We start from the raw sequence: 16,056 nt of genomic DNA, 5'->3' as shown, positions 1-16,056 counted from the left end.
CCTACTAATTTTAAAACAAATTCCTGAGGGAAATAAGCATTACATCTGATTGGGAGAAGAACCACACGTCTGTTTCAAAGGCAAACTTATAAAGTCATTAGGTTTTATATCAATTTTGTGAAACTTTGGGACAAGGAATCTCAACTTTTTACAATTTATATCAATGACTTAGATGAGGGGAGTGATGGCATGGTCGCTAAATTTGCTGATGACACAAAGATAGGTAGGAAAGTATGTTGTGAAGAGGAGGTTGCAGATCGATATGGATAGGTTGTGAGTGGGCAAAAATCTGGCAGATGGAGCATAATATGGGAAAATGTGAAGTTGTTCACTTTGGCAGGATGAATAAAAAAAGCAGCGTATTACTTAAATGGAGAACAACTGCAGATTTCCAAGGTGCAAAGGGATCTAGGTGTTCTAGTGCATGAGCCACAAAAAGTCAGTATGCAGGTACAGCAGGTAATAAAGAAGGCTAATGGAATGCTATCCTTTATTATGAGAGGAATTGAAAATAAAAATAAGGATGTTATGCTTCAGTTATACAGGGCATTGGTGAGACCACATCTTGAATACTGTGTGCAGTTTTGGTCTCCTTATTTAAGGAGGAATGTGAACGCGTTGGTGGCTGTTCCAAGGAGGTTTACTAGATTGATACCTGGAATGAAAGGGTTGTCTTATGAGGAAAGGTTGGACAGACTGGGTTTATTTTCACTGGAATTTGGATGAGTGACGGGAGACTTGATTGAAGTGTCTCAGATCCTGAACGGTCTTGACAAGGTGGATGTGGAAAGGATGTTTTCTCTTGTGGGTGAGTGGAGCACTAGGGGGCACTGTTTTAAAATTAGAGGATGCCCTTTTATGACAGAGATGAGGAGAATTTTTTTTCTCTGAGGGTTGTACGACTTTGGAATTCTCTGCCTCAGAAGGTGGTAGAGGTGGGGTCATTGAATATTTTTAAGGTGGAGGTAGATAGATAGATTCTTGTTAGGCAAAGGAATCAAAGGTTATTGGGGGTAGATGGGAGTGTGGAATTCGATACACAAACAAATGAGCCATGATCTTATTGAATGGCAGAGCAGGCACAAGGAGCCGAATGGCCTACTTCTGCTCCTAATTCGTATGTTCAAAATAGATCTTGGATAATTTGATCGAACAACCATGGTCAGAAAATCTGTCTGACATTTTTCAAATAATTTTAACAGTGAATGCAGTTGTTAGCACTTTCTGCAGGAATGTAGCTGGACTTTACAAGTCTTCTGTGTATGAAGATCAAAAATAAGAGCAACGTGTATTTATATTCCACTAGTAATGTATATGGGACAATGGAAAATGGTAAACAGAAGACACAGTATTAACTGGGGTGGTGGTGAGGGTAGTGGGGAAATGACAGAGACCAAAGTCACATGAGGAGAGAGATTTTTTTTTTAGGATTTAGAAGGAAGGAAAACCTATAACAAGGCAAAGAGGTTTGGGGGAGATTTCTAAAGGCCACGATGTAGTGATCAAAGGTTTGGGAGAAAATCATTAATTTTGATACAGCGAAGTGGAGGTTGAGAGCCAGGAACAAAGCTGAAGAAAGAGCATCAAGAATATGGAGGAACTTGATGAGACCTTAAAGGTGATATGAGGAGGAACAGGGAACCTGGCATCTGTCATAAGCACATTTTTTCTTCTTTATCTTAATCTCTATCTCTTTTGTCATCCAGGGAGTTCTGGTTTTGTTTACCATACCTTTCCCTTTTGCGAGAAAGTACATTGACTGTGCCCAAAATACCTCTTTTTTGAAGGTAGCCCTTTGTTCAGTTCCATTTTTCCTGCCAACCTTTGGGATCCAATTTATTCATCCCTGATCCATTCTTCCCTCACTGAAGTTGGCTTTCCTCCAGTTAATTATTCTTACTTTGGATTGTTCCAAAAAGTTCCTAATCTACTGATGATTTGGGTTAAGATTTTAATTCCTACCTACCACCACAAAGGAATGTACAGCAGGCCAACGAGAGACAGGCACAAAAGTAACATCCGCCAGCTTCGTATGAAGTATGCAACCAAAGGCAGCAACATATAGCCGAATGCAAAAGGAATGCAAACTCCCAGTGTAGAATACACAACGAAAATGGATTTCCCAAGAATTTCCGATCCTGTAAGAAGAAAATAACCAGGTCAATAACAACAGTAATTAAGAGTTATTTTATAATTTTATTTCACCAATTATCACCACTCTAAAAGAAATGTTACTTTATGTTCCCCAGTTTCTTTTTATTCATTCGTGGGATGTGAGCATTGCTAGCAAGGCCAGAATTTATCGCCCATCCCTAATTGCCCTTGAGAAGGTGGTGGTGAGCTGCTTTCCTGAACCACTGAAGTCAATGTGGTGTAGGTGCACCCACAGTACTGTTACAGAGGGAGTTCCAGGATTTTGACTCTGACAATGAAGGAACAGCAATATATTTCCAAGTCAGGATGGTGTATGACTTGGAGGGGAACTTGCACTTTATTTAGGTATATCTGGTGCTGCTGCTGGCATGCTCTCCTACATTGGCTTGATGATAATGTTAAAGTGGGGAATATGTCAGACCATGAAGTTACAGCTTATAATGGAATACAATTTTGCTGCTACTGATGGCCTACAGTGCCTCATGGATGCGCACTTTTGAGGTGCTCTGAATCTGTTCCCTTGAACATGGTGGTGGTGCCACACAACACGATGGAGCATATCCTTTGTGAGAAGATGGGACTTTGTCTCCACAAGGACTGTGCGGTGGTCACTCCTACCAATACTGTCATGGATAGATGCATTTGCAACAGATTGGTGAGAACAAGGTCAAGCCAATTATTCTGTCTTGTTGGTTCCCTCACCACCTGCCGCAGGCCCAGACTGGCAGATATGTCCTTCAGAACTTGACCAGCTGCGTCAGTCGTGGTGCTACTGACACAGTCTTGGTGATGGACATTGAAGTCCCCCACCCAGAATACATTCTGTGCCCTTGCCACCCTCAGTGCTTCTTCCAAGTGGTGTTCAACATGGAGGAGCACTGATTCATCAGGTGAGGGAGGGCAGTAGATGGTAATCAGCAGGAGGTTTCCTCGCCCTGTCTGATCTGATGCCATGAAAATTCATAGGGTCCGGAGTCAATGTTGAAGACTCCAAGGCCCCTCGTTTCTGACTGTATACCACTGTGCCTCTCCCTCTGGGGAATCTGTCCTACCCAGGGATGGCAATGGAGGATTCTGGGACATTGAATCATACCTTACAGCCAGTCATATATGTCTATGTCAGGCTTTTGCTTGACTAGTACGTAGCACATCTCTTCCAATTTTGGCATCAAGTCCCCCGATGTTAGTGAGGAGGGCTTTTCAGGATCAACTGGTCTGGGCGTGCCTTTGTCCTTTCCAGTGCTTAGGTTCATGCCATCTGGTCCATCTGGTTTAATTGTTATTTAACTTTTCTGTAGTGGTTTGGTACAACTGAGTGGCTTGCTAGGCTATCTCAGAGGGTAGTTAAGAGTCAACCACATTGTTGTGGATCTGGAGTCAGATGTAGGCCAGACTGGGTCAGGATGGCAGAATTCCTTCCTAAAAGACATTAATGAACTTGATGGGTTTTTCTGACAATCTGGTAGTTTCATGATCAACATTGCTGAGACTAACATTTTATACCAGATTTATTAATTAATTGAATTTAAATTCCCCTGACTGCAGTGGTGGAATTTGAAATCATGTCCCTGAAGCATTAGTCCAGGCCCCTGAATCACTAGTCCAGTAACATGAACCTATGCTACCATCCCAGTTAAAAGAGTTTTCAATAATTAGGTTGAATGTTGACTAAACATAATTTTAAAACCAAACTATGTGAAGAATCCTGAATGCAGATACGTAGCCTCAATCCATCGTATGAACCTCCCAGAGGCCAGTGATTGAGTAGCATAAACAGAAATAAGATAGAGGTGGAGAAAAAGGAGCGGAATACATGTGAAAAACAATTAAAAACAAAATAAAATCGAAAAAGTAAAACAAGAGATCTGTAACAGACATCGAGACTGATGGTTATTGCCGTCACTGGATACAAGAATGCAAGAACAGTCAAAGGTGACAATAGACCATTCAGCCCGTGGAAGCATACCCTTCTGCAATTCTGACATTCTCATCCAACCGTATTTTGAACAACTCCAATCTTTTTGTCCTTTCTACCCAGATTGGCAGACATTTCAAACATGGGTCATTACTTCAGTTAAAAAGCTTTCCTGATTTTTTTAAAATGTCCTTTTCACTAATTATCTAGTTATATACTCCGGCTCTACTTTCCCAACATTTTGAAGTAATAATCTGGATTATCTATAATCATTTAATATTTTAAATACTGCATGAGATCACGACCTTCTTTCCAGGCTGCAATGCCACCCCAATCCACTTAAAACTGCATTTTCAAAATCCGATTGTATAGCTTTTGGACCTCCACTCGTCATGATACTTCTGCAGCTACTGATTTGCTCAACCACACCCTTACCTTTACTTTGGATGCCCTAATATTCCTGGATACAGGGTCTTCAGGAAAGAGAGGAAAGGAGAATGGATGGCAGTATTGATTAAGGAGAATATTACAGTGTTGGAGAGGAAAAATGTCCTAGAGAGGTCTAGGACTGAATTGGTTTAGCTAGAGATGAGAAACAATAGAGGTACTATTACACTACTGGATGCATTCTATAGGTCACCAATTAGTGGGAAAGATATAGAGGAACAAATTTGCAAGGAAATTTCAGGAAGTTGCAAGAACTGTATAATACTTATAATTGGGGATTTAATTATCCTAATATAGACTGGGATAGTAATCGTGTGTCCCGCATACAAGAAATACGACAATAAAAAGTTACATACTAAAACTGAAGAGTTAAAAAAATTGACTTTGCCTTTTTAAGACAATGGACAATGCTACAAAAGATGGCTGCTTGTGTATTTGAACATTGCCATGCTGTCTGTTTAGAACAAAGAATACCTTCAAATTGCACCCACCTTAAACCCATCCTGAAACATTCCTGAATTGAAACAAAGAAGGTGTGAAGTAGCCGCATCCTGTGAAGTCAGCCACTACAGGGAAGAAAATCCCTGTCTCCCAGTAGAGGCAAGATGTAACAAATGTTTACCTTAAAAAGGCAGGCCTAGAGAGAGGGAGAAAGAGAGAGAGATAGAGAGAGAGATCCAGAAAGAAGCATCGCCAAAAAACTTGTTACTGGCTAAAGGGGCTGGGAGAAATCCAGAAAGCCAGATGGGAAGCAGCCTACTGTAAAATTCTACATCTTTACTTCTGCAACAGTGAATTAGAAGTGATTCACTGTCTTCAACTGAACGTTCAACCAAGATAGAAACCTACAAACACCTCAAACCTGCAACCAATGAGAACTTGACTTCCAAGAGAATTCAACAGATTTACCATAACCCCTGAAACATACCTCACTTAAACCACTTACTCCTTTTCCTCTCTATCTGTCTCTTGTGTGTCTGTGTGCAAATGAATGCATGAGTGCATGTGGTTGCGACATTTTCGGAATAAAGTGTATTGCTCAATAAATAATTGGTCTTCTGTTTTGACCCTATAAGAAAACATGTCGCTGTCTGTTTATTTGACAAATAAAACAGCAAGGGGTTAAACCCCTCACCACATGGATAAAACAAGTGTAAAGAGCAGAGAAGGAGAAGAATTTATGAAATGTGTTCAGGACAATTTTCTAGACCAGCATGTTTCTGGCCCAATTAGGAAGTAGGCAATGTTGGATCTGTTTCTGGGGAATGAAGTGGGTAAAGTGGATCAAGCGTAGAAGTGGAACATTTAGGGAACAGTAATCACAGTTTAGGCTGGCTATGGAAAAGAACAAGCAGCAATCCAGAGTAAAAATAATTACTTGAGAGAGGGTCAACTTCAACAGGGTGAGAACAGATCAGTCCCAGAAAAATTGGAATCAAAGCTTGGCTGGCAAAACTGTAGCAGATCAATGGACTGCCTTTAAAGAGGAGATGGTTCAAGTACAGTTGAGGTACATTCCCACGAGGGGGAAAAGGTAGGACAAATAAAGCCAGAGCTCCCTGGGTGACAAAAGAAGTAGAGAATAGGACGAATTGGAAAAGGCAGCATTTGACAGATGTCACGTTGATAACACAAGTGAGAACCAGGCTGACTATAGAAAATTTAGAGGAATGAATAAAAGAAAAGAAATGAGAGAAGCAAAGAGAGAATATGGGAAGAGACTTACAGTTAAAAGAAAATTGAACAGTCTTCTACAGGCACATAAATAGTAAAAGGATGGGAAAAGGAGGAGAGAAGCTGATTAAGGACGTAAAGGGGACTTGTGCATAGAGGGTCAACTGTGTTAAAGGCTGCAGACAGGAGGATAAGATGGGATAGTTTACCTTTGTCATAGTCACATAGAATGTCATTTGTGACGTTGATAAGAGCAGTTTCAGTATTGTGGCAAGGCTGGAAACCTGATTGTATGGATTCAAACATGGAGTTCATGGAAAGATGGGCAGGGATTTGGGAGGTGACAACATGTACAAGGGATTGAGAGGAAAGGGAAGGTTGGAGATGAGGAAATAGTTTGTAAGGACAGTGGGTTTAAGGGCTTTTTGTTGAAGAGGACAATTACAACAGATTTAAAAGGAAAGGAGAACAGTATCTGAAGTGAGAGAACTATTAACAATATCAGCTGTCAGGATTAGGAAGTCAGCAGTTTAGTGGGAATAGTGTCAAGGGAGCACGAGGTAGGTCACATGCAGAAAGTGTGCCTGGACATCAGAGGAAATAGGAGAGAAAAAAGAGAAATATTTGAGTTCAGTACAAGGGCAGAGGGGAGGGTTTGAGGAAGTTTGGTCAGGTGGTCCAGTGGAAGCAGAGGCAGCTGAACAGATGGATCGCATGTAACAAATGTGGCCAACTTTGCATTAGACTTCAATATTGAACTTTCAGGGACTGGACTTGGAGACCTGAACAACTAGGACAGCTTTGTCATGACAGAGGAGCACATGCTAAAGGAATCCAAGAAAACTGTGATATTAACTTGATAAAGGTTGGTCAAAGAAGCAAGAAAAGCAGAAAACCTCAAAAAGTATGCAAGAGATTATATCGGCGAAGAGATATCTGGCACTGTCAAAACTGTAGAAGATAATACATGAGAAGGTAGTTAAAAATTCATAGAGAGAAGCCTGAACAAAGATGCAGTTTACAAGTCACAGAAAGACTGTACTTGTATATTTTTCTCACAGCCGTGAGTGTCATAATGACAATATCCAGAAGACAGCTAAAAAGAATACTGAAAAGGACAGACAAGGACATGATAATAGGCCATGTATAGGGGCATATGATATTTGGAGAAATAATGTCTTGGATTTTGTGGTGGTAATGATGCCAAAATGCAAGCATTCGCCGTCATTACTCCTCTGAAACTGACAGCAACTTCTGGAGTCCACATATGCACAGTTAAAAGTGGAAATCCAGAAGCTGATGTCAGTAGTTTGACACTTCTTCAGAGTGTGCACTGTAGAGGGCCCTCAGACTGCAATCAATAAGAAATCTTTGAAATAACAAAAAATTCCACTCTGACACTCCTGTGGAACATGGTGGCCATCCCCCAAGGGACCCGTGGCACTGCGCCATGATTATGTGGTGGGTGGCCATTTTACAAATTCACAGCAGCTCCCCTCCAATCACGTGCAGAGTTCACCCCTTAACCAACACCCCCACCTCCCCCCCCCACAACCCATCAGAGTACAGAGTTCACCCCTTAACTCCCTACCCAGAAGAGTAGCGTTCACCCCTTAATCCCCTAACCATCAGAGTACAGAGTTCACCCCTTCTCCACCTTGGTGACACCAGCTTTCCCTAGACGGGAAAGTGAAGGTATGTGAGTGCTGTTCGTCGCACAGAGGATTGGGAGCTGAAGGTAAGATCGCTGTGGTTTATATTTTAATTCATGCAAATTATTTTTTTTTAAATATGCTAAGTTGGTTCCCATCGCAGAGCGGCAGATGGGCTGCCACGGAGCTTCCCCACTGCTGGGAAGATCGGGCCCGACAATCCCGGCATTGGGTTCCGTGGCAACCGCTGCTGCTCCGATTTTCTGCCACTCTGCCCTGCCCAACCCCCAGTACAGAACCCAGGGTCGATCTGGGAACAAAATGTAGCCTTTAGTCTTACTGTAAAAAGCCTTGAAATAGTTACACTTTCTTGAATGAAGTGTAACTGCATTTTTAAGAGAGTTTTGGATCATCGAAAGTTTAAGGCACAGAAAGAGGCCACTTGGCCCATCATGTCTGTGCTGGCCGAAAAAAGATCCACCCATTCTAATCCCACCTTCCACAATTTAGTCCACAGCCCTGCGGATTATGACACTTGAGGTGCATATCCAGACTCCTTTTGAATGAGTTGAGGGGTTCTGCCTCAACTACCCTTTCAGGTAGTGAGTTCCAGACCCCTACCACCCTCTTGGTGAAAAAACCTTTCCTCATCTCCCCTCTAATTTTTCTACCAATCACTTTAAATCTATGCCCCCTCGTCACTGACCTCCACTTCATCTCCACTCTATCCAGGCCCCTGAAAATGTTGTACATTTCAATCAGATCTCCCCTCAGCCTTCTCTGTTCCAAGGACAACAACCCCAGCCTATCCAATCTTTCCTCAAAAGCTGCATTTTTCCATGCCTGGCAACATCCTTGTAAATTTCCTCTGTACCCTCACTAGTGCAATTGCATCCTTTCTGTAATGAGGTGACCAGAGCTACACACAGTACTCAAGTTGTGGTCTAACCAATTAGTTATACAGTTCCAGCATAACCTCCCTGATCTTATATTCTATACCTTGGTTTATAAAGGAAAGGATTCCATATGCCTTCCTAACCACCTTATCGACCTGTCCTGCTACCTTCAGGGATCTGTGGACATTCACTCCAAGGTCCCTCACTTTCTCTACAGCTCTCAGTATTTTCCCATTAATCATGTATTCCTTTGCCTTGTTTGATCTCTGCAAATGCATCACCTCACACTTCTCTGGGTTGAATTCCATTTGCCACTTTACTGCCCATCTGACCAGACCATTAATATCTTCCTGCAGCCGACAGCTATCCTCCTCACTATCTACCACATAGCCAATCTTTGTGTCATCTGCAAACTTCTTGATCATGCCCCCTACATGTACATCCAGATCGTTTATACCACAAAAAGCAGAGGACCCAGTACTGAGCCCTGCAGACCACTAGAAACAACCCTCCAGTTGCAAAAACACCCGTCAACAATTACCCTTTGTTTCCTGCCACTGGGCTAATTTTGTATCCACCTTGCTGCATTTCCCCGGATCCCATGGGATTTTATTTTTTTAACCAGCCTGCCATGTGGGACCTTGTCAAAAGCCTTGCTAAAATCCATGTAGACCACATCAACTGCACTACCCTCATCTATCTTTCTTGTTACTTCTTCAAAAAATTCGATCAAGTTGGTCAAACAAGATCTTCCCTTAACAAATCCATGCTGACTATCCTTGATTAACCTGTGCCTAAGTGACAGTTTATCCTGTCTCTCAGAATAGATTCCAATAATTTGTCCACTACTGAGGTTAGACTGAGGGGCCTGTAATTATTTGGTCATAGCATTTTATGGTTCCTGATTACTGCTAGAAAGTCTCACTAGGCCTGAAAAAGTAATTTTATATTTGTTGAAGGTCAAATATCTAAATTATGACATGAAACAGCAGATATTTTTAAAACATTTTTTGGTGGCCGGAATTTTACGCCACCCCAGCGAGCCGGATGGTCGTGGTGGGGTGGCGTAAAATGGAGTGGGATGCTCCGGAAGGGCTTCGTGACCCAGTCCCGCCTCTGCCCGATTTTACATAGGGCTGGGGTGGGGGGAGGGGTCGAAAAACAGACCACCTGCCCCAGGCCAATCAAGGCCCTTAAGTTCCCAATTAATGCCCATTTAAGAGCCTTCGCCCATCTCCAAAGCGATTTTACCCGTGACAAGCAGGCATCTTGGAACTGGGAAAGGCCGCCCGGTGAAAGCTGGCAACCTCTCGGTGCCCCGGGGGGTGGGCCCTGACAAATGGGCATAGGGCACCTGATTGAGGGCTGCCCCCGCTTCCCCAACCACCCCCAGGACCCAAGATGCAACCCCTTCCCCCCAAAACAACCACCCTTGCCTCGAAGGAGCCCGACCGATTGCACCCGGTGAGGCAAACCAAACTTACCTGCATTCCTGGCTCCATGTCATCGGCTGGGCTGCAGTCGCAACAGTGGCCACCGCTCCCGGTGGTGCTGCTGGGACTAAGAGCTGCCGGCCGGATGATTGGCTGGCAGCTCACTGAGGCAGGACCTCCTCCCTCAAGTGGCTGGAAGTCCCGCCTCGGGCCAATTAAAGCCTGGGGACCCGTAAAACGTGGGACTGAACCCCAGGCTAAGCGGAAGCGGGTTTGCCACCGACTTTTATGTCAGTGGCCAGCTCCCGTCCACCCGACATAAAATCCAGCCCAAAGTTTATGATATTTTAACTTGCACCTAATTCCTGTGTGTATGCCCCAAATCATTCATTTTGCTACCTATAAAATTGAAACATGAAAAGTGAAGGGTTAGTGGCTTTTACTTGCTGGATTGCTATCTGTGAAAATACCTCAATTTGATTGGCTGCTTAACCTGCTTGATGACATCACTGCTGCAGGATGCTGGGAGTTTGTTGATTTTGTGCTGGATTTAAACTGACGTAATGAAAAAGGAAATCCACAACTCAGAGAATGCAAGATCTTTGTGGGCAGCTTTCTTCAAAGTCATACACAAGCGCCAATATATCACCATTGACTGCAAAATCCAGGCCAATAGAGGTCTCAAAAGCCACAAATATAAAAGAAATCTCAAAATCCAAACCTAGAGAATGCATTGGAATGGTCTGTAAAATATTTACAATATTTGGGACAGGAGGAATGTTCACACAAAGAATTGAAGAGATAAATGAGTGGCTGATAGCATGGTATGAGTAGAACAATGATAACTTCCTAAGTAACAGAATCCTTTCAGAATAAAAAAAGGACCGGCCCACAAAATTGATGCCAAAAGACTTGCGAGGAACATTGAGGCAGCAATAGAAAATCCTTTAAAGTACACAGGTGTGCGGAGGACTGGAAGAAACAGTACTCCATATGAGACAGATCCTAGGGGAGAAGGTAGTCAGTGAGCTGGTAAAAATTCAAACTCAGAGAGACTCACATGGTCTGGCAAGCAAGAACAAGGAGATAATGCGTACATGAGAGGAAACAAATATATAAGAAGCTTTAGGAATAATATACTGGAAAATAAGATTGTTGTGGCACCAAGGAACCATGATATAGTGGGAATATCAGAAACATGGCTAAATCTACAATTTGGAAATGAATCTAACATTTATTATCGAATGTTTATAAAAGTCAGTTTGAATAGAAAAGCAGTTGGTGCAAGTAATAGACACCTGGTAGGTAAAAGTTTATCCTATAAAAGCTACAAAATGAACTGGTTAGACATCTATTGTTAAAAAAAAAACAAAGATAACACTAGGAGCATGCTATCAACCATCTGGTCAGAATAAGGAAAAGGATTGTTTTGTCAAGGAAGAGATAAAACAGGCATTGTCACAGAATCTTATGGCACAGAAGTGGGCCATTTGGCTCATCATGCCTTTGCTGACCCTTTGAAAGAGCTGTCTAATTTAGTCCTACACCCTTCTCCCCATATCCTTGTAAATTAGTTCTCTTCAAATACATGTCCAATTGCCTTCTGCAAGTTCCTACAGAAGCTGATTCCACCACCATCTCAAGTGAGAGAGAGCAGGAAAGTACTTTTAATGGGAAATCTAAATCAACATAACATAAACTGGGAAAATCCAACTGGTCTACTTTCAGAGTTGGGAAATGTAGAGTACGACCCAGTGTGCAGTGAAGCCACAAACAATAATGCTCATTTTAATCTGCTTTGTTAATGACACAGAAAATGTACAAGAAATGGGAGTCACTGGGTGGAATCCTAATCTTTGGTGAAATGGTGGATTATTTTTGGATCCCTCGCCCGATCTCCAGATTAGTCGGCCGTCCGTTTGCTCTTTGTCAGAGAAAACCAATTAAGAACCCGCCACCGTGCTCCCAACCAATTAGGGAGAGCAAGCGGGATGATGGGGCCATTTTGTCAGAGGAAGAATTTCTGTTTAAAGCCACCATGACTTGTTTTCGAAAAGCTCAGCAGCAGCTGGATTTTTCAGGCGGCGTCATCCACAGGAATGGTGCGGAGACCTGGAAAGGCTGGCCCTTGTGTCTCCCACTCTTACCTGGAGGACCAGCTGAGTTGGCTGAGGGGCTGCAGTGAGGTGAGCTCTCCCAAGGATAGGAGGAGGAGGACAGTCCCCAAACTTCCATGGATGGAAGTGGCTGAGGAAATGAACAGCAGAGCATGACCCTTCCAACCTGGAGACCGTGTACCAAGAGGATTGAGGATCCAGGAGGGTGGGAAAGATGAGTGGCATAACACTTCCAGGTGTCAATCCCCACACTCTGAATTTCTCAGAATTCTCTTAAATAGCACTCCTCAAGTCACCACACCTTGCACCTTCACTCAAACCTCCCCCTGCAGGTAGCTCACATCTCCATATGAGCAGCCAGCACTCACATTCACCCTCAATTCGTGCATCCATGCCTCACAGATACCCTCCATAGATAGTGTTCTTCCCTACATTTAAGCCCTTCCTAACCTCTCCATGCTTTCTCTCCTTCAGAAGAGAGCACACAACTTGGCAAGAGGCAGAGATGAGGGGTGGGGAAAGAGAGGGCTTCCAGTGAGCGGCACCTTGTTGGCCATTTGTAATGTGTCCACAGGTCCAGTAGGAAGGTAGTCTTATTTCACGAGGATGAAGATGTCAGAGGCAATCTGCCATAAAAGCCTGTGTCTCCTGAGGGCTGGAACTCTACCTGTGGACCATGTATTGGTGGTCTCACCTCCTTCCAGTTGGATCTCAGTGGTTGTCCCATCTGCTCTGTAGAAGGGCATGTAGCTGAGGAAAAGGCTCCTACTGCTGCTGGAGCAGTTGGCTGCAGTAAGCTCCCTGTCCTTGATTCGCAGAGGAGGTGGGCAGTAGAGTTACATAAGCTGCTCCCTTGCTGTTCTGAAGGCTGGCAGCAGGAGGTTCAGCTGGAGGAGAGACAAGTGCTTCACAGGTGAAGTGCCTTCCGAGCATTTGGAAATCACCTGTCAAGCAGTGCATAGCACACTTTGAGAAAAGTACTTTTCACAGCAGCTTCTCACATGCCCATGTCTGCAGCTCTTCAGTGTAACTGATCAAAGTCTTCCCAGCTTGTCAGTTTCACTGAGGAAGTCCCTCACAAAGTACTGTCAACTTTTCCAATCTGCCAGGTTGCAGACACAGCATGAAACTACTGAAGTGTGCAGAAAGAGGGAATCCATGCACAAAATCACTCTTAATTGCCTTCTTAATTATTCCAATTGGTTTCTCCCTCAGACACGGGAATTTCTGACTTTACCACCAAATCTGCCCTGGGAAATATGGAAGGAGGTGGGAACATGTCGGGATGTCAGTCCAAAGACATTTTCTATAATTTTCCCTACTTCCCCGCCTCTGAGCCCAACCTCTACCGGCCATTTTTCTTCCTGCTGTTTTTCTGCAATTCAGCAATCCTCTGATTCACACTTCCAGCAGGAACATTCTTGCTGCCTGTCACATCTCAGAAGTTTTATGACCATCTTTCCACAGAAAGAGATTGGAAGAAAAAGCAGCCTCACAATTCCATGGTTTTTCTGCCAGTCTTCAGGGCCAACATGTAATCACCAGAACTTAGTGCCACACTGAGAGTGACAGAATCATCAAAAGTAGAGAGGAAAGGGTTAATAAAAGTGCTGAATGATATAGATATTTACCAAGAACAAACGCAGTCACATAGTTTGAAATGTGTCCAAGACCCACAAGGAAATTCAGAATGCAGAATATTTCCCAGTTTGGAGAGAACACTTGAAGCACACTGAATACAGTCTGTAAAGCCATAGTTCCAAACAAAACTAACTTTCGCCCAAACCTGCAAAGCAGAAGCAAATAAAGTTTCAACAATATATACTGCGCCATACTCACTAACATACATATAATCTCATGCAAATAGTTATTCACGTTAAATCATGCACATATTTGTATATAGACAGGTCTACATGCCATATCTATGTTCTTTAAGTTACATAACAGCCATGCACATAAGCACAGACTTATCCACTTATACTTAGATGAAGATAAAATCACATGGAGTTTGAAAATCTACAAGCCTGCTGGCACACAACTGCCATAACTTTTGCAAGGGTGCACCCAAGGGTTAGAAATTAAGTTGCGTCCCAGATATTTAAGGTCTCAGTCTTACCTCTGGGATTGTAAGATGACTTGTGAGGGGCCTAACTTCTGCTTGCTCCAAAAATAAATTTGTAAAAGAGGGAGCAAACATGGAGTGGGGTCAGGAGTTCCCACATCTCTGGCTCTCAAAGAAACCCAGCGTAGGATCAGTAGATCTACATCTGATGAGATCAAACAGTGGAGTTGGTGCTCACCTGGAGGGAGGGAATTCTGGATTGTACCCTAAAGAAGAGGATTTACAATATTGTTTTAAAATGTTATGTCTCCATTGCAAAGGAGGCCACAGAGGCAACTGGAAAATGTTTACTTGGGAAGAACCCAGCACCCACTTCCTAGCCAGCTACTTCTTCAATGGACCTTCCAGCCACTTTAGCAGGCATGCGTCCTAGTTGTGTCTCAAAGACTTTTTTTAATGAATGTATTCTTACAATATGGTCATCACTGGTTATTATTACCTATCCCTAGTTATCCTGAACAACAACTGAGTGGCTGGCTGGACCACTTCAGAAGAAAGTTAATTGTCAGCCACATTGATGTGGGACTGGAGTCACATTAAAGTCAGACCTGGCAAGGAGGGAAGGTTTCCTTCCTTGAAGGACAAGAGTAAACTAGTTAGCTTTTACTGACAATCCAACAGCTTCACTTTTACTGATGCCAGCTTTTTACTTCCATATCGCTTAAACTGATTTTGACTTCTCAAGGTGGGATTTGAGTTCATGCTCCACTTGATTATTAGTTCAGGCCTCTGGATTCAGTCAAATAACAAATACAGCTTCATTTATCAGTTAGTGACAGGGTGTCGGCCATTGCCTTGATAATGAAGGAACCTCACTTTTGCCATGTGAACTTTGACAGAGTCAGAGTCATCGGCAGATGCCTTGGGGTAGGGCAATTCAGCAATTCCAATGCAATCCACCTCCTTCAGTCTTAACTAAGAGTCTTCAACCAAAATTGCCCCATGATCATATTCGGCCTCCTCTCAAGGTCCCTTCCACCATAGATTCCAGTGTCCAGCCAATTCAATTCATTCCACATGAGATTAAGAACTGTCTAACTGTACCGAACACAACTAATGTTATGGAGAACATCCTGGCTGTAATACTAAAGACCTGAGCACCTGTGCCAGCTGATCCCTGAGCTAAACTATTGCAGTAGATGTGACACTGGAACCTAAACCAACAATATGGAAGATTCCCCAGGACCCGATGGCCTACATCCTAGGGTTCTAAAAGAGGTAGCTACAGAGATAGTGGATGCACTGGTTATGATTTCCCAAAATTTCCGAGATTCTAGAATGGTCCCAGTAGTTTGTAAGTTAGCAAATGTAACACCGTTATTCAAGAAAGGAGAGAGAGAGAGAGAAAACAGGGAACTACAGGCCAGTTAGCCTGACATCAAGTCATCAGGAAAGTGTTGGAGTCTATTGTTAAGCCTTAACAGCGCACTTAGAAAATCATAGTACCATCAGACAAAGTCAACATGGTTTTACGAAAGGGAAATTGTGTTCGACAAATTTATCAGAGTTTTTGAGGATGTAATGAGTACTGACCACATCCAGGCGCTTACCCATTGTCTCTCGAGACAAGGAGGCCAAAGATAATGAGTAGGGTAGATAAAGGGGAACCAGTAGATGTTGTATACTTGGATTTCCAAGAAGCATTC

General features: G+C 43.1%; 1 protein-coding gene across 1 annotated transcript in view; it reads right to left on the bottom strand.

Moving 5' to 3' along the window:
- Window positions 1-16,056, bottom strand: part of LOC137375969 (organic cation/carnitine transporter 2-like) — a 128,950-nt gene that overhangs the window by 87,123 nt on the left and 25,771 nt on the right. The window contains exons 3-4 of the mRNA XM_068043781.1: window positions 13,920-14,074; window positions 1,967-2,138 (exon numbers count right to left, since the gene is read on the bottom strand). Of these exons, the coding sequence (XP_067899882.1) occupies window positions 1,967-2,138; window positions 13,920-14,074 (327 nt within the window). The remainder of the gene's footprint in view (window positions 1-1,966; window positions 2,139-13,919; window positions 14,075-16,056) is intronic.

This window comes from Heterodontus francisci, chromosome 12 (assembly GCF_036365525.1).
Source record: "Heterodontus francisci isolate sHetFra1 chromosome 12, sHetFra1.hap1, whole genome shotgun sequence".
NCBI lineage: Eukaryota > Metazoa > Chordata > Chondrichthyes > Heterodontiformes > Heterodontidae > Heterodontus > Heterodontus francisci.
Note: the sequence above shows the minus strand (reverse complement) of the source record. Positions and strands in the feature narration are given on the sequence as shown.